Genomic DNA, 23,142 nt, shown 5'->3' with positions numbered 1-23,142 from the left:
ACACAGCACGTCCGGGTGACGTAATTGCGCGCTGCATGTTGGGAAATGGAGTTGTTTCATCACCGCGGTAGCCAAGTGCAGTAGCTACAGTACAGTATAGTTTACACCACGTGGGCACCCGATGTGTTAATACACTTGACCTTTCACTCTGTACTTAGTCTGCTCTTTTTCCCCTCTAAACCAAACCTCTTTGCCGAAAATAGCCGATCTACTAGCTCACAGCGCCTCGCAGCGCGAGGCGTTGTGAGCTTGTAGATCTGCTATTTTTGGCTAAAGATCTCAGAATATGGACACTGGGGTTCGAGTGGTTAATATATCAATGATTTGGAGGACCCCCTGTAGTAACTCTGAGGACCCCCTAGGGGTCCCGGACCCCATGTTGAAGACCCTTGGATTATAGGTTTCTGCCCGACTGCAACTGTTTCCTTCGTGATTATTCTGTCAATACATTTTCCATATATCATAATAATCCTGAAGCACGTTTTGGGATGATAAAATCCATGTTTACATCAACAAATCAATGTAAAAAATGTATTATATATATATTTTTTTTTAAATAATTGACTAAATTGATTAGTCTGACCCAAGCCCTGTTTAATATCCTGTTTAATCGCCCCCAAAATACCGAAAAACGGCTGATCTACAAGCTCACAATGTGGCGCATTGCGACCTGTCGTCAGCTTGTAGAGAGCAGGTATTTCGATAATCGTTTATTTTTTATAACGGATTAAATCGAGTAGCGATTAACTGTTGAAGCCCTGTGCAGTCTCTCTCTCTCTCTCTCTCTCTCTCTCTCTCTCTCTCTCTCTCTCTCTCTCTCTCTCTCTCCCCCCCATCTCGTTCCTCCCTCTCTCTACCCCTCGGCACCCTCTCTCCTGCTCCTCAAGTGGGTTCCCAAAAAAAAATAAAAATAAAAACCTCTCACCCCCCCCCAAACAAAAGAAATATTGCATTAATTTTCAAATGATGATATTACATTTAGCGTGGAGGCCTCATATATCAAAAACCCCGGCCCGAGAACTACTCTACCTTACTGTATATGCTTCATCTTAATGGTATCGCTGCATGTCAAGGGCACGGAGGAAATTAAGCCATTTAGGCCTAGAATTATTGAATCTATTGAAAAAATAGCAGATATACAAGCTCACAGCGCGGCACCGAGTGCCGCGCTGCGAGCTTGTAGATCTGCTATTTTTGAAAAATCATGAAAATGTGTGCAAATCTTTGAATATAATGTATTTTTTAAGCGAACATTTTTATAACTCAAATTTTGCTTCTGGGTGGTCCCTGGAACTAAATATTTTGAGGTGGGGGTCCGTGGCCAAATACACATCATTTTAGGGGTCCTTCACATGAAAAGGTTTGAGAACCACTGACATAGTAGTCTCTCAAGAACAGACTAACTGAGCTCCAGTTAAGTGAAAAGGACCTTTTCTTTGACGACGGTTAGCCAGATTGCTGACATAGAAACATAGGTTTTTCAAAAAAAACCTTAGAAGGATTCAGAAGACACTTATAGAATCGGGTCAAAATTCGCGCTGTGAGCTTGTAGATCTGCTATTTTTCGATAGTCGAAGCATAAAATAATGACACGCAATAAGGCGTAGCCGGTCTAAATGGGTTAAATCGGAAAGTGCAGATAGACCAAAGAAGATATTATCTCTGGATGATTGCAGTTTTGATAGGTATTCCAGTGAATTTCATTTTCTCCGGGATGGGGGGAGAAGATGAGTTAGCCCGCACATTTGCTCATTTTTCTTCTACATGATTTATGTGAGTTGAGTATAAAAAAAAGTGTGTGTGTGTCTGTGTGTGTGTGTGTTTGTGTGGGGGGGGGGGGTTGCGTGCGCAGGCACATGCGCGCACGCACACACACGTAGGGTGGTAAATTAATATTGTTGGGTTCCATCTTGGCCGGGGCAGTTTGTGTGAGCTTGTGTGTGTGTGTGTGGTTTGCTTGTGGGTGTGTGGGCTATTGTATGTTTGTTTGCACGTGTGTGTGTGCGTGCACGTTTTAGCGATAGCAAAAGCTCGGAGCCATCAGCGGGGAATGATTCCCGGGGAGGGAGAGAGAGAGAGACGAGCGGGTGGTGTCATTACTCAGACTTGTTTACATTCTAACCCTCTAAGGCCCACTGTTGTAATATTACAACGTTTGTATTTTATCCAAAAAAAGGTTTAAATCATTTTATTTTAGCTCCCCCTACTACCTAAACATCACCATTGGATTCTATTGTTTAGTATTACAATGCCATTGGCCACAATATTTGCATATAAATACCCCCCACAGGGGCTGACATTCACACCCGCCACACCCGCTGACATTCCAGAGTTTTGACGAACAACATCTCACTTTTTCATGGAAGCTATTCCTCACAAAAACATAAGTAAAATGCCTGTACTATTTTTTTGGGTGATCATTAGAATGTCTAGAACATGTACATATGTTGTTATTGTGAAAAATATACCCCGTATGTAAATTAGAGCATGATTTATGATTTATGATTTAGTGCTATAAAACCTTACAATTTTTTTTTTTGAAAAAAACATTACATTATCCTCTTATTAGGACTCCTACAACACCATCTGATTTTTTTAAATTTTTTATTTCAAGTATTTCTATATTTGGGCCTTAGAGGGCTAAATACGTAATGAAATCTTGTTGGTAATAATGAAGGAAATAAAAGTTTGGGGAAATTGTAAAAGTGGGTGAAGTTTGAGAGATGAGCCCCGGCCTGTGAAATAGCATTTGGGGGCAGGAAACGACATTATTATGCAGTGCTCCTGCCTGCCTCCCGACAGCCAAGATGAACTGCTGGCTGCCCATAAAATGCTGTTAGCGCCAACCTGAAGTATGGCACATTGTAAAAGAGGCCTGATCCCCCCATATTGCCATTATCCCGCTTAGGACGGGCAAAACGCATATAGATTTGAACCACTTTAAACCCTTATTTTTTGTGATTTAACTGTTGAAAAATAGCAGATATACAAGCTCACAGCGCGGCACCGAGTGCCGCGCTGCGAGCTTGTAGATCTGCTATTTTTTGAAAAATCGCGAACGTTATTTTGTGCGAGTCTTTGAATAAAGGCTTCTATAAATGTCTTCAAAATCAGTGGTTCTTTTTTTTTCATGTCAAGGACCCCTTGAATTATATGTATTTGGCCGCCGAGCCCCCGTCTCGAAATATTTTGCATCAGGGACCCCCCCCCACCCCAGAAGCAAATATTTGATTTACAAATGTTCGCTTTAAAAAATATATATATCCACAACTTTCCAACATCTCATCGTGCATTGCGCAGAAGTTGCGCAGAAGAGCTTCCGGCGCCGCAGCCGAGAGTGATCTACAAGCTCACAGCGGTTGCATCTGCGACGCGACGTGAGCTTGTATGTCTGCTGTTAACCGGAAGTGTGGTGCAAAAGAATTATCCAGTAAATTCCCGCGGAAAGAGGTGGATATATTCACAAGATTAGCAAATATTTTCGCGATTTTTCTAAAATAGCAGATCTACAAGCTCTCAGCGCGGCACTCGGTGCCGCGCTGTGAGCTTGTAGATCTGCTGTTTTTCAATGGTTAAACCGTAACATAATGGTTATAGTGCTTCCAGGTCTAAATTGGTTATATATAAAAGTATAGCCATACACAACATTATTTTTTATATAAGATGAGAGCGGAGATACAGTGGTGGGCCCGGGCAGACCCCCCCCCCCCCCCCCCCCCCCACACACACACACACACACACACACACACACACACACACGCAGGCAGGGATATATAGGTTTCCCCCCCCCCTCCCCTCTATAAAAATATAAATAAACATATTGCCATGGAACCCATCTCTGCCCTGATCTTATAGACCTCGATATTAAAAACAGAAATATTGCATTTTCTAGGGGGGCTCTGGTCCCCCCCCCCTTCCCTCCCGTCCTCTTTTGGGTATGGGATACGTGGGTGGGCGTTTTGGACGCATGCAGGCTGAGTGGAAAGTAACAAATGGAAGAAAGTGGGAACAGATTGGTGACTTTGAGGATGTCCCGCATGAAACCTCTTACAGTATGTCCTAACTTTTTGCGATTTTTTTTTTTTTTGTTAAAGGACAACTTTGTTTTTTTTACAACAAGGGTTCATATCGTCGTTGTCGGGTGTAAACCTTGTATGTCCAAAACCGTTCTTTTTGCATTTATCATTTTAAAAATGATTTAAACTAGTGAAAACAGCTGATCTACAAGCACACAACGCCTCGCACCGCGAGGCGTTGTGTGCTTGTAGATCTGCTGTTTTCACTACTTTTGTGTGACGGCCTTGTATGATGAAGCAGGGCTTTACTTTGCGAAAAAACGTACACATTTGAAACTTGGAGATACGAGGTTTCCGCCCGACAGTGACGTTTAGATTTTAATTAGAGAAAAGAAAAGATGAGTGTTAAAATGTTTTCATTTACTGCTTTCTATTGTTTTAGCGATTATAATGACTTTAATTTCAGTGGGTGGGGGCATGCATGCAAGTGGCTAAATATAGGTCTTTTTAGACACAATAAGCTGACCATTTCTTTGTTACTATTTACATCAGCCCCCATAAGTCACATCTGACCATGACGGATTGTGGTTGCATCTTGGGAATGGGCTTATTGTGTCTAAAAAGACATATTTAGCCACTTGCATGCATGCCCCCAACCACTGAAATCAAATCATTAAAATCGCTATTATATTGTTGTTGATGTTCTGACATATTATCTTGCTTATTATTGATGTTATTGATATTATTGATTATATTGATGTATTATCTGCTTATTGTAAGTCCCTTTGGATTAAAAGCGTCTGCTAAAGGCTCTGAAGTAGCGATGGGACCATAAGCGATATTATCGTTAGTCGTGATAAAAAAAACACTCACGATAATCGTATCGTGGAGATTTAATTTATCGTGAAATCGTCCTCCGTCATGCACTGGGATCAATTCACCTTTTGTTTGCCGAGCTGCATATCCGGTACCATTTAAACCCTCTGTTGGTAAAACGTACAATATAATATACGTACTTGATACAGTCTTTTTTTTTTTACACTCTACCAAATCTCTAGCCAAGCTCACAAGCTCACAACGTTGTGAGATTGTAGCTTTGTTGTGAGCTTGTAGATCTGCAATTTTTTTCTGCCCCAGGATAATGGATGTTGGGATCTTTTGATTATCACGATGATATCGTAAATCGCGATTTCTTTGGTCACAATAATCGTGATATGAAGTTTTCATATCGTCCCATCCCTACTCTGAAGCGGTACTTTGTTATGTCTCGTGTTCCTTAAGAGCCAGCTGGACTTGGGACAAGAATAGACGTAGTTTCCCTCCTTCCTATACCTACTGTAACTCCTAGCGTTGTGCATTGTTTCCACCCATCGCGGGTAAAAGGAGTATTTATTTTCCTAGCGGCACGTGTTTATTTTTGGCTAATGAGGCAGACAGCGGCCACTTAGTGCGGCTAAACGGTGTTTTAGTGTTGTCTGTCAGCGAGCCCGCTGCCCTCTGGATTTCCTCTCCTTCCAAAGGAGGTACGAGTCTGTTCAGTGAGTGACTCACAGTGGGGGGAAAAGGTACTCAAATGTTTTACTTAAATATAAAAAAATAGCAGATATACAAGCGGCACTAGATCTGCTATTTTTGAAAAAACGTGAAAATTAGAATTTTGACCCGATTCTATAAGTGTCTTTTGAATCCTTCTAAGATTTTTGGAAAAAACCTATGTTTCTATGTCAGCAATCTGGCCAGCCATTGTCAAAGAAAAGGTCCTTTTCACTCAACTGGAGCTCAGTTAGTCTGTTCTTGAGAGACTACTATGTCAGTGGTGCTCAAACCTTTTCATGTGAAGGACCCCCAAAATTATATTTATTTGGCCACGGACCCCCATTTCAAAATATCTAGTTCCAGGGACCACCCAGAAGCAAAATTTGAGTTACAAACGTTCGCTTTGAAAATACATATATTCAAAGATTTGCACACATTTTCACGACTTTTTCAAAAATAGCAGATCTACAAGCTCGCAGCGCGGCACTCGGTGCCGCGCTGTGAGCTTGTATATCTGCTATTTTTCACTGGTTAAAGCAGTCAATAATCCTAGGCCTAAATGGGTTAAAGGAGTAGTTCACCCCCAAAATGACTTTTTTTCTATTGATTACTCATGCCATGGAGAGTAGAGTTCAATCATATTTTTAGTTTTTTGTCACATTCCTAAGACAAAAATTTGATTCGAGTAAATTTACCCCCATTGATTCCGGATGGGGACCCGTTTAGAAACGGGTCCCCATCCGGAACGAATGGGGGTAAATTTATTGTTATCACATTTTTGTCTTAGGAATGTGACAAAAAATATTATTGAACTCTACTCTCCATGGCGTGACTAATCAATAGAAAAAAAGTCAGATTTTGCCCTAAAATCACGCAAATCGGTACACAGTATGTCTACACTCATGTCATCAACATGGATCTGTCCCATATAGCGCCACCATCTGGCACATTTTTGGACAGTGCTCCTACACATTTTGCCCTAATATCACGCTGCGACCTGACGGTTGCTTATCTCCCGATTAGGGAGTCTTACTGGTCAATAGAAAAAAAGTCATTTTGGGGGTGAACTACTACTTTAAAAGACAACTTCACCACGTTTCAACCTATCTTCATATAATTGGTCCTCACTAATGTTCATGATAAAATAGCATCATTTATTTCTTCTTGGTCTGTGTCTCAGAGGAGGGCTGTGGGCAGGTCAGAAACCCATCGTCTTGTGACATCATCGATGGAGAATCCAAGCTTATAGAAAATGCAGGCTTTCTATTCCTGAAAAGTTGCAATGTTAAAGTGGAAGCCAATTGTTATCGCGATAAAAATCTAAATATTATTATTATTATTTATTTTTTTAAATCTGTCAAACGATGATGTCACAAGACTATTCTCCTTTAACACAAAGTAAAATGCAAGAAAGAGGGCGCAAGATCACTTTGAGTCACACCCTACCGCTACTTCCTGTTCATCCACGGAGCATCATCGTTTTAGCACTACTTGTCAATATACATTTTATTTGTCTGCTTCAAGTGTGCCTGCAGCTCGCAAAGTGTGTGCAACCTTGTGTAGCGTTTGGTGTTAGCATTAGCATTTTTTAGCATTAGCATTTTAGCATTAGCATTTTTTGTATTAGAATTACCATTAGCATTATAGTATTAGAATTAGTATTATCATTTTTAGCATTAGCGTTGCGGAAGTAACGGTTAGCATTAGCGGAAGTAGCTGTTGAAAAGTGGCAAAGTCGACCTTTAAGTAAAAGTATCAATACTGTGATATATAAATATTATAAAGAAGCCATGGCTTTGTTAAAGTGGAAGTTGTTGTTCCTGCGATAATAAAAATCAAAAATATTTTTTCAAAAATATTGTTTAAAAATAAAATCTGTCAAACGATGATGTCACAAGACTATGGATTTCTGAACTTCCCACAGCTCTCCTAAAAGACTTGGACCGAGTAGATATATATATTTTTTGCAATTTTATTATGAACATTAGTGAGGACCTATTATATGAAGATAGGTTGAAACGTGGCAAAGTCCTCCTTTATTTTGATTAGGGCAATAATTAAAAAATAATAATAATGTTGATTGATTGATTGATTGACTGATTGAAGACTTTATTAGTAGTTTTTGAAAGCCTTCATTTTCTATTAGCTTGGATTCCCCATTGATGATGTCACAAGACAATGGATTTCTGAACTTCCCACAGCTCTCCTAAGAGACTTGGACCGGGTAGAATTATTTTTTGCAATTTTATTATGAACATCAGTGAGGACCTATTATATGAAGATAGGTTGAAAAGTGGTGAAACAATCCTTTAACAAAATTCCCTTTTCCATATAGTCCATCTCCTAACGTTAGGTTAGGACTTAAACCCTTCTAACCTCTCGTTCTCAATCAGCTTCATGTCTGTTTCTCTCCTCTCTCACTTACACGTCTTCTATGTCCTGGCTCCCCTCTTCCCTCTCTTCCTTGTTGGACTTCCTTTTCCTGCATTTCCTGATCAATGACACATCTAGCATCAGTGGTTTTACTGGGGGAACCCCCTGGAACCCTCTCAAGGACCCCCAGGGGTCCCCAGGCTCCACTTCTGAGAAGCAGCACTCTAAACCTAACTAAAACACTATAACTGTATCCCTTGACGCGCCAGCCAGAAAAGGACAGACAGACAGAGAAGGAAAAGGAAGGAATTTAAGCGATGTCACGCGAGACAAATCGGGAGACAAGCGGAGAAGACGAAAAGGAGAGAGAAAACAGAAGCTTCTGTAACAAGTCTTTGGAGAGTTGGGATGAGAGGAGGAGAGGGGCACACACACACAGAGCAGTTTTCTACTTGGATCACTCACACACACACACACACACACACACTCCGAAAATGCAGCATGTCTGCACATGTTTGTGTCTGTTTGTGTCTGTGTGTGTGTGTGTGTGTGTGTGTGTGTGTATGCGTGTGTGTGTGTGTGTGTGTGTGTGTGTGTGTGTGTGTGTGTGTGTGTGTGTGTGTGTGTGTGTGTGTGTGTGTGTGTGTGTGTGTGTGTGTGTGTGTGTGTGTGTGTGTGTGTGTGTGTGTGTGTGTATGCGCGCGTGTGCGCGCGTGTGTGTGTGTGTGTGTGTGTGTTTGGGAGGAGGCCCTTGTGCTTTGACAGCTGTATTGGGAGCCCCCCCCCCTGACATGCCCTCAGAAGGGGTCTTGTCTGTAATTCCAATATCTCTGCTATTAGATTTGCGGGGTCTTAATTGTCAAGGAAGAATGATGGCTGAGAGAGGGGCGCGCGGCGCCGTGCCGCTATAAAAGGCAGGCGGGGAGAAGGGAACGCTGATTGCTCTCCGAGGTGTGTTTTTTTTTCCTTCTTGTTCACCTCATCCGCGGAAGCCGCGGCGGCTGCGACGGCGGCGGCGCTTATAGCTCGGTTTTGCCGCGGTGGCGGGCGGACGTGTGTAGGATTAGAGAGAAATTAAGCCGTTAAGGCCTGAACGCAATAGATCTGAACCGTTATTTTATGCTTTAACTATTAGATCAGCTTGTAGATCTGCTATTTTTAGAAATATCTTGAATATTTGTCTTCAAGATAAGTCTTTGAATATAAAATGTCTTCTTTCAAATCCTTCTTCTAAATCAGTGGTTCTCAAACTTTTTCATGTCAAAGACCCCCAAAATGATTATTTTTGGCCACGGACCCCCATCTCAAAATATGTTGTTCCGGGGATCCCCCAGAAGCAAATATTTGAGTTACAAATGTTCGCTTTGAAAAAGATATATTAAAAATACGATTTTTCAAAAATAGCAGATCTACAATGCCGCGCTGCGAGCTTGTATATCTGCTATTATATATATCTGCAATAGTTAAAGAATAAAATAATTCTAGGACTAAATAGGTTAAATGCTAATGGGGTATGGGATGTGAACGTGGTGCCGGGGCTGGGGAGGATCATTTAGTGGAGGGTGCGTATAGTCTCCTGACAGACAGCTATACCCCCACCCTCCCACCCAGCCCACAGACACCCACCCACCCACACACACACACCCCGGCTCGTCCTCAAACCGTTCCCTCTTCACCTCCACCCAGCAGCACCCACCCTCCTCTTCACCTCCACCCACCCACCCTCCGGCAACCAGCTTAAAAGAAGAGGAAAAAACGGGGAGAAAGATCATGATTTATCAAACTGTAAACTTGTCACTTTGTAAAAATGTCACTTTTCGGTGGCAGCAGGGGAAAATATAATGACCCGCTTTAATGTGACGCTGTGTGTGTGTGTGTGTGTGTGTCGGGGTGCTGTGTCTTAGACGGCACACACACACACACACACATCAAGGAGCCTCGAGTGTGTGCACACTTGTGCGTGCGTGTGCACACTTAATGCAACACGGGCAGGTGTGTGTGTGTGTGTGTGTGTGCGTGCGTCCCCCTTAGCAGGTGACACAGTGGATCACGTTCACTCTGACTGGCACGGCTAGACAGCTGAAATTACCAATCGCTATTATGCCAGAGGAGAAGGAGAACAATTGAAGTCCTCCTCCACACCCACACCCTCCCATCCACAAGCGTGCACACACACACACACACACACACACACACACACACGCACACACACACAAGTAGAAAGTACTCATTGTTGCCGAATCTCCCATTTCAAATGTATACAAAATCTTTTGGAAATAGCAGATCTACAAGCCCACAATGCGTCGCATGAAAATGTGGCTATTTTCAAATGGCCGAAATGCACACATGGCTGACGTGGTTATTGTTGATGTGTTGTATTAATAATCAATATCTACGAAGTAACTACTTGCAACCACGCGAGGCGTTTTGAGCTTGTAGATCTGCTATTTTTGGCTAAAGTTCTCAGAATATGAACGCTAGGGTTTAAGTGGTAAATATAAAAAAAAGGACAAAAAAAGTTACTATCACACAAAGATTTGGAGGACCCCCTATAGTAACTTTGATGACCCCCTAGGGGTCCCGGACCCCCTGTTGAAGACCCCTGCCCTACAGTAGTGAAACTTGATGCTGAAGTGGAGCAGTGCATATCAAATGTCTGAAAACCAAAATGTAAAAACTACGTTTAGTTTAAAGTCATCTTACAAGTCAGACAATTACAAGAGAGTTACAGGATGAAAACAAGATTATTTTCACTCCTGCAAAGAAAATCTCTCTCTCTCTCTCTCTCTCTCTCTCTCTCTCCTGTAAAACGTGTAATTAATTAGCAAACAATAAAACAAAAGGTGTTAATTGTGTTCCCTGGAGGCCAATCTGTATGTGTTCCCCTCGGCTTCGTCTGAAGTGGCTTGGCCCCTCAATTAGACCCTCGTACAGCCAGCACGCACACACACACACACACACACACACACACACACACACACACACACACACACACTGAGATACATACAAATAGAAGGGAGGTGTGTCAGTGAGGATTCTCTGTGAAGTGTGTTTATCTGTGGCGTTGTCATTGTCTCATGTATAGTCTTGTCTAGGGATGGGGCTCGAAACAAGGGCCCGCTACAAAGTCGTTAACAAATGTGTTGAGTACCCAGTATCAATAAGCTTTGGGCTTATCAAGCTGGTTATCGAGCATAGCGGCCTATGAGGTCATGTTTAAACAATCAAGACAAGAGGCCATCAATACATTATTACAGTACTATTCATAATATAAAGTCATTTTAACACTTATTGCACATTACTGAATGATTTTTTTAATGATATTTAATGATAATATTTGTTACTTTTGGCAATCGTCATCTTCATAGATGGTGGAGGTCAGCCACAAAATCACAGTAATAAAAGATAACTGCTCTGTTAATTTGTCTCACGTCTTAACACAACATATAAGAAAACACTCTATAGTGGACTCGATAAAAGCCCGGCTCAATAAGCAGGATCGATAAGGTGCTCATTATCAATACATTTAATGACAAACAGAAATGTATTTATTTATTTATGTTCTAACATTCAATGCCAAAAACGATTATTTCTGTGACAATGAATTGTTTCATGATGGTAACTCTAGTCTCATCATCTCTCTCTCTCTCTCTCTCTCTCTCTCTCTCTCTCTCTCTCACTCTCTCTCTCTCTCTCTCTCGTTCTCTCCAGACTCCCTCAGAACAGGCCAAGGTCCGAATGCAAATGGTTCTACAGGCTGCAGGTAGTTGGCGCTGATCGCTCTCTCTGTCTGTGTCTCTCTCTGTTTCTCTCCCCTGCCAATTCAATTCACAGGGCCTTAATTGGCATGAGAAATCATACCACCAGCTCAGTGGCCGGCTTGTGGTTAGACTGTCCACCCTGAGACTGGGAGGTCTGGGTTCGATCCCCGGTCGGGCCATACCAAAGACTGTAAAAATGGGACCCAATGCTTCCCTGCTTGGCACTCAGCATCAAGGGTTGGATTGGGGGGTTAGATCACCACTACTGATTTCCCGAGCGCGACACGGCTGCGGTTCACCGTTCCAAGGGATGGGTCAAATGCGGAGAACAAATCTCACATACAGTAATGTATGTGACAAACAGTAGGAATCTTAATAGATTTGCATTGCTGAAGAAAAAAACTAAACAAAAAATACAGTAACAATACATAAATTTATGTTTAATTAAATACTGAGGTCATTCGGTGATAATAGTGCTGGGATACACAGTAACACACAATGGTTAGTAGTCCTTAAAGGGATAGTTCACTCAATAATTTGATGATCAGCAGTGGTTCCCTATGGAGACACAAAGATTCTCCTCAAATTATTGGCTTAGGAATGCGACAAAATATCCCTGAATTCAAGTCTCCATGGTGTTAGTAAGGAATCGAAAAAGGGGTTCACAGGAGGACCTTTTAACTCTTATACTGCTTTGGACGTTCCTGTTCGCCCCAATTCTCAAGAGACCTCCGCGCCAATACGGCGCTCGTTCGCGTTCGTTCGTTCGTTCGTTTACCTTGTTGAAGCTGATGAGGGGTCGCGCCGCCGTGTACTGTAAACACATTTTCCGCGGTGATGGTGTAAAAAATCCATTATGCGTTAACATCAACGGAGACCAATTCACTTCCTTGTTGATTTCCTCTGGCTGTAAGGCTCTGTGGCCAGTGACTGGTCTGAATGTACGGCAACACATAACTGGCAAATTCACATTCATTCTCGCATGACGCCGCCCTCTGCTGCCTGGCAGACCAAAGTGCACTATTGCACAATCAAAAAAAAAAATAATAATAAATAAATACATGTCTGTCCATCTACTATAACGTCGCAAAGGTAAGCCGCTTTTTGATGGCACCAGACCCAATAAATAAATAAATAATCTGGCAGTAGGAGAGTTAAGGTGGTTCTATTCCATTAGACATACTTCTCCTGTCACAACAGATCCTACATCTTGCTGCTCGTGCTGTGCTTGCACATTGTTGTACTTCACAACAGTTCTTTGGCATTAGTCATGTTTTCTGGTAATCTGAAGGAAGTATGTATGAAAGTCTCTCTCTCTCTTTCTAACTCACACTTGCACATGTAGACACACACACACACACACTCCCACATGTCACGCACCCTCACCAGGCATAGAAAAACCCGCTGTGCGTCCTTCTCTCCCAGGCCGTATTCAGCGCAGCTTATTTTCAAACACTCCCTCAAATGCATAAGTCACAGATGTCACCGCGCACGTTGTGTACGCGCTGTGCTGTTGCTGTATATATTCCACTGTGTGTGCCAGCGTTGGCAGCATACACCATCGGCCATATGTGACAGGCAGAGATGTGGAGAGAGACGACTCCGTGTTTACGCACGCACGCACACACACACAACACAAGCACACTCCATGGCCCGGCCCTTCAGAACGGGCTCCTAATTTCTTTTTTGTCTTTTTCTTTTTCCCACGATTTTGTAACCCATTTTTCACCCGGTGTCAATTATCTAATTTAATCCTGGGCGCTACACTCCCTCTGCCAACCTGGGGAGAGCAACGGACTGACCTCATGCTTCATTCTATGCATGAGGAGTAGTTGCTTCTTTTCACCCGGTTGGACGTAACGCGTGCGAGGCGTGAGCATGTAGATCGGCTATTTTCACAATTTCTGCCTCTAATATTTGGCCAATGTTTAATTTGTCGTTTTAGAGGTATTAAAAAGTCCTTAAATTGTCACTTTTAGAAATGTGCATATACCCTCTAATCTATACACTTAACTCATTGCATGCCAGGCCCGATAGTCCCGAGATTATTTCAATGTCTTTCCCCGCCAGGCCCGATAATCCCGAGAAAAAAAGATTTTTTTTTTTTTTTTTGTTTTCATTTTTTTTTTTGAATTGGACCCCAAAAACTTTAGTAGGCATGATAGCAATCGCGAAATTGCATGTTTAACCCCCATAGCAACCCCATCTTTCAAACATGGCAGCCATCTTTGTTTACATTTTAGGAAAACATAATGGCTGCTATCTCATGAATGCCTGAACGGATTTCCATTCGGATTTTTTTGTTTGAAAGCTGTGAGCAATGTGCAGACACATGGTGCATTATCTAGGCATGGGTGTGCATGATCCGTGCACTATGAATTACATGGAAGTCTATGGAGACAGAGGCAGGGGAGAGTACGAAGGTATTGTTAAATGGCGGGGAATGTGTTAAGCTTTATGTTGGTTTGTTTACTGTTGAGTGAGAACCCTGGGAGTTCCCCAAAATAATTTGGGGAACTCCCAGGGGGTCCCGACCCACAGGTTGAGAACCACTGGTGTAGACAGTAGATATAATACAGTATGTTCTATTTTTGCCTGATGAACTCCCTCCAGAATAGACATGCAGAAGGCAGGGTGGTTGGATCACGCTGAAACGCAGATATGGATTCATATGTCATGGATACATCATAGTAGATGATAGGGATGGGACGATATGAAACCTTCATATCACCATTATTGTGACAAAAGAAATCGCGATTTACGATATCATCGCGATAATCAAAATCCATTATCCTGGGCGAAACATTTTGCCAAAAAATAGCAGATCTACAAGCTCATCGCGACGCGTTGTGAGCTTGTAGATCGGCTATTTTTGGGCAAAGGCATTTGATAGAGAGTGAAAAAAATACTGTATCAAGTATGTATATTATAAGTACATTTTTACCAATTATAGAGGGTTTAAATGGTACCGGATATGCAGCTCGGCAAATAAAAGGTGAATTGATCCCAGTGTATGACAGAGGATGATATTGTGTGTCCCACGCCCATATATGGTCATTTCAGTCCAGAATGAACAGGCTTTTTCAAAAACAAAATGTGTGTTTTATGTCCATATATGGCCATCTCAGTCCAGAATGAACAGGCTTTTTCAAAAACAAAATGTATGTCACCTCATGTCCATATATGGTCACTCCAGTCCAGAATGAACAGGGTTTTTCTGTCCCGTACGTCCAGAATATCAGTCCAGAATTAATAGGCTTTTTCAAAAAGCAAAATGTGTGTCCCATGTCCATATATGGCCATTTCAGTTCAGAAAGAATAGGTTTTATCTGTCCTGTACGTCCAGAATATGTGTGTAGTGTCCCTCCCGGTCTGATGAATGGATACTTTGAGGATTGGTCAAGCTTCACATGACAATCTGGCCTTCAGGTTTTATCTGTCCTGTACAAACATGCAATAGTTCTCACCTACTGCATCCACAACTAATGCTTCACCGCTTCACTTCGAACCGAGGTTTGATTTTTTATCACGATATACGATAATATTGCTTATCGTCCCACCCCTAGTAGATGACTGATGTCATAGACTGACCACATGAAGACAGGCTGTAATCCAAGCTGTCTTGTTTCTTCCTCTACATTGTGGTCGTAGACCAAGCTCTGTAGAGCAGGGTGCTCTAAAAAGCTTGGTCTGTGGCTAGCCTTACATTAATTCGCTCCTGTAGTAGCTTCTGCATTGATGACGTATTGGCTACAGGGGCGTCTTAACGCTTTGACAGACAGGTCGGGAGTATGGTCTGCAAAACTGCTACTGCGGCTCTACACATGCACACATGCGAGACATATCTTCCGTACAAGTTCTGCAAGGTTTTTGCGACTTGTACGGTAGCCTTGTTTAATGTATTAGTCCGTATTTTTAAATAAAATAAGTTTTTACCAAGTGTGTGTCTTTTCCAAATCTAGCATCTCTGGTTTGGTTAAAGATGGCTGCACTTATCACGTGACGTTCATCCATTCCCCCATTCGCTCATACAAGGACATGACGTAAGTGTATACGGAAGAATGCACAATAATGCTTCCAGCCACCAACGGGCGCTGTTGCAGCTAACGTTGTAGCAAACGAGGAAAAGTTGACACTTGGTAAAAACTAATTTTGTTTAAAAATACGGACTAATACATTAAACAAGGCTTCCGGACAAGTCGCATACATCTTGCAGAACTTCTGCGATGTGCTATATTTCGCATTTTTGTGCATGTGTAGGGTCGCAATTGCAGTTTTGCCGACCATACCCCCGACCTGTCTGTATAGTCGGTAAGACGCTCCCTGCAGCCATCCTAAAGCCAGAATGCGGAAGCCACTGCAGGTGCGTCTTAATGTAAGGCTAGTCTATGGCCACAATGGTCACAACCAGGACCCCTAAATGTATGTATGTTAAAAGATTTGTGTTTCTACATAGCTGATCTATCTCGACACGCTGTGAGCTTGTAGATCAGCTATTTGAACGATTTAAAAATGTTTTCAAAATAGTAAAAAAAAAAAAAGGCAAAAATGCAGGGTCACATTGGCCATGCTTTGCGGCAGGCCTAATGAAATTAACTCATAGATGGCACCGCTCACTTCACACTTGCTGTGATTTTTTTTTTATTATTATAACTTTGGGGGAATTGAAAATGTAATTCTATTTTAGTCGTTTCCCTCAGGAGACTGGGTTCAGATCTGAACCCATTTGATGTTGGCGTCATGAACCCGTTGCGACCGCACACCTTTACTGACGTCCAACCCCAGGCAGGGTTCGATCCCACGACCGTCCGCACGAAAGGCGTGTGCTCTGCCTGCCGCTCCAGTGAAAAATAGCAGATATACAAGCTCACAGCGCGGCACCGAGTGCCGCGCTGCGAGCTTGTAGATCTGCTATTTTTTGAAAAAGTCGTGAAAATGTGTGCAAATCTTTGAATATATGTATTTTCAAAGCGAACGGTTGTAACTCAAAATTTTGCTTCTGGGTGGTCCCTGGAACTAAATATTTTGAGATGCGGCTCCGTGGCCAAATAAATATCAATTTTGGGGGGCCTTCACATGAAAAGGTTTGAGAACCACTGACATAGTAGTCTCTCAAGAACAGACTAACTGAGCTCCAGTTAATTGAAAAGGATCTTTCTTTGACAATGGCTGGCCATATTGTTGACATACAAACATCGGTTTTTCAAAAAATCGTAGAAGGATTCAAAGACACTTATGTAATCGGGTCAGAAATCTAATTTTCACGATTTTTCAAAAATAGCAGATCTACAAGCTCGCAGCGCGGCACTCGGTGCCGCGCTGTGAGCTTGTATATCTGCTATTTTTCAATAGTTAAAGCATAAAATATTGCGTCATAATGTGTTCAGGCCTAAATGGGTTAAGGTTGAAAAAGAAAGCCATAATAGTGCTATAACGTGTTTCAAAACACATTCAACGGCTTCTCACCCCAACCCTGCCACCCGTCCCGTCCTCCCACCCCGCAGGCTAATGTGGTGCTAATGGCCGGGGAGGGCGTCATAAAAATAAAGGCTGAGCTTTTTGAGTGCATCGGGCTAGACACACCGGGCCAGGGCCAGATGCAAGCTAGTGCGCTCCAGAGGAGACAGAGAGAGAGAGGGGCTTTTATAATGCACCGGAGCTGTCTCTGGCTTTCTTCTCTGTCTCCTGGAGTCTTCCAGGAGAACAGCTTTACGGCCCAGCTGAGGACTATCTTCAACAGAGCCCAGCCCGGGCTGGCCTTCATCAAAGCCTCACATCGCATAATAATGTATATAATGTAGTGAGCGGTCAGATGTGAATGGATTTACACGTCATGATGACCTCCCAAAACTGAGTGTCCTCATGTTCTTTCTTTTTTTTTGAGCGGTGGTAAACCGCTCCATAGAGTGGCTGTGCGTGTGTCTGTAGCCACTTTTCCTCAGCGTTTTGCCATAGCAATGTGTTTTCCTCAGCGTTTTGCCATAGCAATATGTGTGTGTGTGTAGCCATATTACATCACATTACATCACATCCTACTATCTGTAGCCACTTTTCCTCAGCGTTTTGCCATAGCAATGTGTTTTCCTCAGCGTTTTGCCATAGCAATATGTGTTTGTGTGTAGCCATATTGCATCACCAATTACATCCTTGACCTATATCCTAGTCTTTTCCTCAGCGTTTTGCCATAGCAATGTGTGTGTGTGTGTAGCCTGTATTACATCACCAATTACCAATTGAAGACGTTATGCAAGCACGACCACCGCTCACTTCACATTGGGTGTGATTTTTTTGCTGCGACAAAGCAGGACCTCTGTCCATCTATCAAGCGTCGCCACAATACAAAACTAGAAAGACGCAATTCTCAGAAACGTCAAGTGTGGTTGCCGTGACGCGAGTCACACTTGCAAAATAATTTCGTCCTTGTCCCTTTTATGCCCATATATGGAGATCCCCGATGTCATCGATATTAAACCCATATCTTGGAAAGTCCACATATGGACGTACTGTGTCAGTCTCATATGGTCTATGATGACGTCAGACATCTATGATGTCAGTCATCCCCATATTTGGGAAAAGTTAAAGTTTTGCATTTTCAATGGAGAATTAATTAATTCAGTAATAAGAAACAGTGTGGGCTCGCATGTAACACCATGTATGGGCACAAAGATCTTCCCTTTGGCTGTACCTGCCTTTGTACTGTCGGTACGAAGGCAGTGTCTTACGTAATTTTTTTTGTTCACTTTTTTTGTACACTTTACTTTTTGAAGCGGTGAAAGCCGCTTCTTCTTCTTTCGTGTATCATCATCCTTGATGATTGGTTGACAACATTTTATTTCACAAGATTTCTTGTTACTTAGGGGAGGCCATGGGGCTGGCTGTCGTCTTTTCCCCTTGCTGACGTCGGCTTAGGCAGGGTTTGAACCACTCACCTTCCGTATGAAGGGCATATGCACTAACCACTACACCAACGTCGCCGCTTCCAAGGAGTTGCTTTGTGTGTCCCACGTCCATATATGGTCATTTCAGTCCAGAATGAACAAGTTTTATCAAAAACAAAATGTCTGTCACCTCATGTCCATATATGGTCATTTAAGTCCAGAATGAACAGGTTTTATCTGTCCCGTACGTCCAGAATATGTGTGTAGTGTCCGTCCCGGTCTGATGATTGGATACTTTGAGGATTGGTCAAGCTTCACATGACAATTCGGCCCTCCAGATAAAATCATTCATTCATTCAGAATTGAAAGAATGTATAGATCACAGAGTTCACAGCTCTTTGACAATTTGACTCTCCACACAATTTTATACTCAGATTCACCGCTTCACTTCGAACCGAGGTTTGATTTTTATATTAATTACAAAAATATCTAAGACTGGTCATTACATGCATCAAAAAATGTACCCAACTTTTTCACTCATTTCACGGCATTCAATTCCAACTCAGCCGGTGCCCAGGTTCTAACGTCCCCTTCCCTCTCCTCCCCCTCCAATCCCTCTCCGGTGAGCACAGACACTCGCAGGTGCTGCCGCACCACCTCATCCAATACTTTGCTTACACCTTTACAAGCCGTCACGGCGGCCTCCATCAGAGTCTCTAGGTGGTCCTGGTGTAGCCTAGCGTCCATCTGCAGCCAAGCGATCTGCCCCCCGCGTGGCAGGAGCGCCATGGCCAGCGAGCTTCCTCCACTCTCCTCTACGTGGGACAGGTCTGCCAGGGGCGTCTCATCCACAAAGCCCACTGTGCAGGCGCACACGTAGTCTCGCATTGGAATGCCAGCGTCGATCACTGCCAGCGTGGCGGCATTCACGCACGCGCCGTAGTCCCCACCATCCGACTGCAAAATCTTAACGCAGATGTCTATTTGAGAACGTGGATACAGCCGGGTCATCACAGCCGCCTCAAACGTCTGCTTCAGGTGAAGACTCATCTCCGTGGACTTGCGGTCCCCGTGAGGTCTCCTCTTCCTCTCCGCCGTGCTGAAGGTGGCCATGCTGTATTGACAGTTGATAACAGCTCTGTCGTAAAGGGTCCGACTGCGTGAACCTCGCATTTCATGGGGACCGTGAACAACAGCAAGGACTTTGGTATTGCCCTGCTCTATGTATGCAGAGCCGTCGGCCTGGGCAAACACACCCATACGAGCTTGTACTTTCCTAAGTTCAGATGCTTTTCTTCCATCTAGACGGAATCCCTGATCGGACAGCAACTCCAGGCCTGCCATATTTGTGGAAATCAAGTTCTGTCTTACGTCATTGAAATAGAGCTCGATCACTAGGGCTCAGACGTAGGCTCGTATCCAACCGGCAGAACCTCTGACGCTTCAATGCCCTGCCCGGTCCAACCCTTTAGGTATATTTCTCTAGTAGGTCTATCGAGAGTGCTGTGCTTAGCTAAGAGCTTCTTCCTATGGTCAACTGGAGTCTCTGGAATCTGGCCCCGATCTAGGTGAGAATCCGGTTTATATGCGTTTATCTGATGTCATATTGATGACATCACTCTGACACGTATGCCGTTCATTCCTGGTTGCCATTGACTCCGGCCTAACAAATGGCTACTGTCTATGACGGTAGTCCCATATGGAACATGATGGAATGGACTATCTCCATATATAGTGTTCTCCACATCATTTTAAGGAGAACTGATAAATTACGTCATTTTGAGGAGAACTTGATAGATAAATAATGAAGATAACATACGTGTGGTCGCTTTCAGCGAGCCCACAATTAAACAATAAAATAATATATAACATATCTCTTAGCAAAATAAAAGCAGAAGAGTCTTGATGAAGCCAGACGATTTGATATATTGCCTAAGTGCCACCAAAACTGTAGGAGGAGTAGTGCAGCAAAATAAAGTTTATCCGGAAAGATAGAAAGAAAGAAAGAATGAAAGTCTGACAAGTACTATGGTCTGGTTGCCAGTTGGGCAACCAGACTACATTGATTGTCATCATCCTGTCCTGATTGACTGAGAGGTCACAGTCACACACACCATATTTGGGTGTATCTGCAGTGGGAATTCTATATTTGGTCATGTCTGCGTCATACTGTAGTGACAGGGCAGTGGTCTGCCCACCCAGGATATCCAAGGTTTTATCTTTGAGGTGATGTCACGTGAGATAACTTCCTGGACGGAAGGACAAGCTACGACATGTCTCATGGTATGGGAGAGTGTTTTCTGCTGGTGTTTCAGTCCGAGTGTATCAAAGGGTGCGTTCGAAAACACTCTCCCCTCATGGTATACTGCGACCTTCGGTCGCAATAAACTAAAGCTTCGCCATGCAGGAGGTTAGAATAATATGAATTCCAGGGGGCTGCAGAAGGGATGGCATGTGTTTTGAGATGGAGTCGTTGGCCCTGTGGCTTGCAGAGACGGAGAGATTTATTTGAGATTTCCAGTCGATCTGCTATTGAGAAAGACCGTTATTATATGGAGTGAATAAGCCCTGTTGTTTTACAGGGGGGAGTTAAGTTGAAGTTCAAGTTCAAATAATGCCAGCTTGGATGATCTTCCAATATTCAAGATGTTGACATTGAATCATCCTCCAGATGAGTTCCAGCAATGTCTGGATAATATTGGTTGAGCAAGAGGAACACACCTTAAGCATTAGGACTGTTATTTAATTGTCATTGGGGGATTTCCAGTATTTATACTGTAGAGCAGTGGTTCCCAAACCTTTTAGCTCGAGACCCAAAAGAGAAATTAGACATTTGGTCCGGGACCCAAACTAGTATAGCAGATCTAGGAAAATCGTACATTTTTTTGCGGAATGTTTTTGGAAAATGTTATGAAATGGGCCTATATAATAATTAAAAACAAAATGTAAGAAACCAAAAATAAAGGGACCCATAAAAGAATGTGTCCACAACCCACAAATGGGTCCCGACCCAATGTTTAACGGGAACCAGTGATGTATAGCAAATGATTTTTGGGGTTTCCCAGATGAATAGGTTAATGGGCAACATTGTTTTCTCACTCAACAGTAAACAAACCAACATAAAGTTTAACTGTATAGAGGGTATCTGCACATTTCTAAAGCGACAATTTAAGGACGTTTTATTGTCAAATATTAGAGGCAGAAATTGTGATCTACATGCTCAGTTGCGAGCATGTAGATCTGCTATTTTCACAATAGAACTGTGTTATACAAAATGTAATACCTCAACTCTTGTACACCACGGACCATAATGCTCCTTGTGAGCAAGAGGACCTATAGGTTCCAGTCTGACCCCTGGGCCCCGTCTTGTTTTGCTCTTGTCTCTCTCCTCTCTCTCTCCCCCCTTGGTTTTGTGTCTCTCTACACAGAGCTGTCTGAAATGAAGCATAGAAATGTCAAAAGTACATCTTGAGGTGTCAGTCCCACAGCCCTGGGGCTCAGGGCTTAGAAAGAGCTTTTCCCCCCTTGGCAGTCAAGGACAAAGGACAAAAAACTAAACAAAAGAACAAATAAAAAGAAACAAAATATGACAAAAACGATATTCCTCTGTAAGTAACCATGCTCACTCTGTTACTATTTTACCGTATGATGGATTGATGGACCTTTCTTTCGTACTTATATGTGACAATAGGCCTATTAAAGGTTTTACCTAGATACTAAAGTATCTTTAGTATACTAAACCAGTAAGACTCCCTAATCGGGAGATAAGCGACCGTTGGTCGCTTATCTCCACAAATAGGCCAAAAGTTTGTTTTACCAATTATCAAGACATACGGGCAGTTGACAGTTTGCCATGGTTACTCATTGAAGTTGAATCTCCATATATGGAGATAACCTACGCATCACACTAAGTCTGACCTCACCAGCCCATATTTGGGCATGAGCAACTTATGTCTCCATATATGGAGATATGATGACATCACACAGTCCTCAGCCGATGATGTGGCGTGATGTCATACAATACACAAACGAGCCCTACAGTATAAAGGGGCAATTCTTGCCAGGAAAGAAGCATTTCTTCGACTCAGACCTTATCGCCAGGGTTGGCTTATAGCAGCTGTCGGTAGGACCATATATGGATTCTGTGGATCTCCTAACAGGGCATCATCTGGGATACAATCCCTTTTATGCCCATATATGGACATCCCTAACAGAATCCCTTTCATGCCCATATATGGAGATCCCTAACAGAATCCCTTTTATGCCCATATATGGAGATCCCTAACAGCATCCCTTTTATGCCCATATATGGAGATCACTAACAGCTAACAGAATCCCTTTTATGCCCATATATGGAGATCCCTAACAGAATCCCTTTTATGCCCATATATGGAGATCCCTAACAGAATCCCTTTTATGCCCATATATGGAGATCCCTAACAGAATCCCTTTTATGCCCATATATGGAGATCCCTAACAGAATCCCTTTTATGCCCATATATGGAGATCCCTAACAGAATCCCTTTTATGCCCATATATGGAGATCCCTAACAGAATCCCTTTTATGCCCATATATGG

General features: G+C 42.8%; 2 protein-coding genes across 2 annotated transcripts in view; one reads left to right on the top strand and one right to left on the bottom strand.

Annotated features, from left to right (window-relative positions):
- The window catches only part of rsrc1 (arginine/serine-rich coiled-coil 1), a 322,249-nt gene that overhangs the window by 144,968 nt on the left and 154,139 nt on the right, over positions 1–23,142 (top strand). Inside the window, exon 6 of the mRNA XM_080731516.1 lies at positions 11,637–11,688. Within this exon, the coding sequence (XP_080587642.1) occupies positions 11,637–11,688 (52 nt within the window). The remainder of the gene's footprint in view (positions 1–11,636; positions 11,689–23,142) is intronic.
- Positions 19,102–19,908, bottom strand: LOC308289421 (exosome complex component RRP41-like; the record flags this gene model as incomplete). Its single annotated transcript, XM_080731111.1, has 1 exon — positions 19,102–19,908. One exon carries the CDS (start codon positions 19,906–19,908, stop codon positions 19,102–19,104), a length of 807 nt encoding a protein of 268 aa, XP_080587237.1.

This window comes from Nannobrachium achirus (genome assembly GCF_963921795.1).
Source record: "Nannobrachium achirus genome assembly, chromosome: 8".
NCBI lineage: Eukaryota > Metazoa > Chordata > Actinopteri > Myctophiformes > Myctophidae > Nannobrachium > Nannobrachium achirus.
The sequence above is the reverse complement of the archived record's forward strand: the minus strand, read 5'-3'. Positions and strand labels throughout refer to the sequence as shown.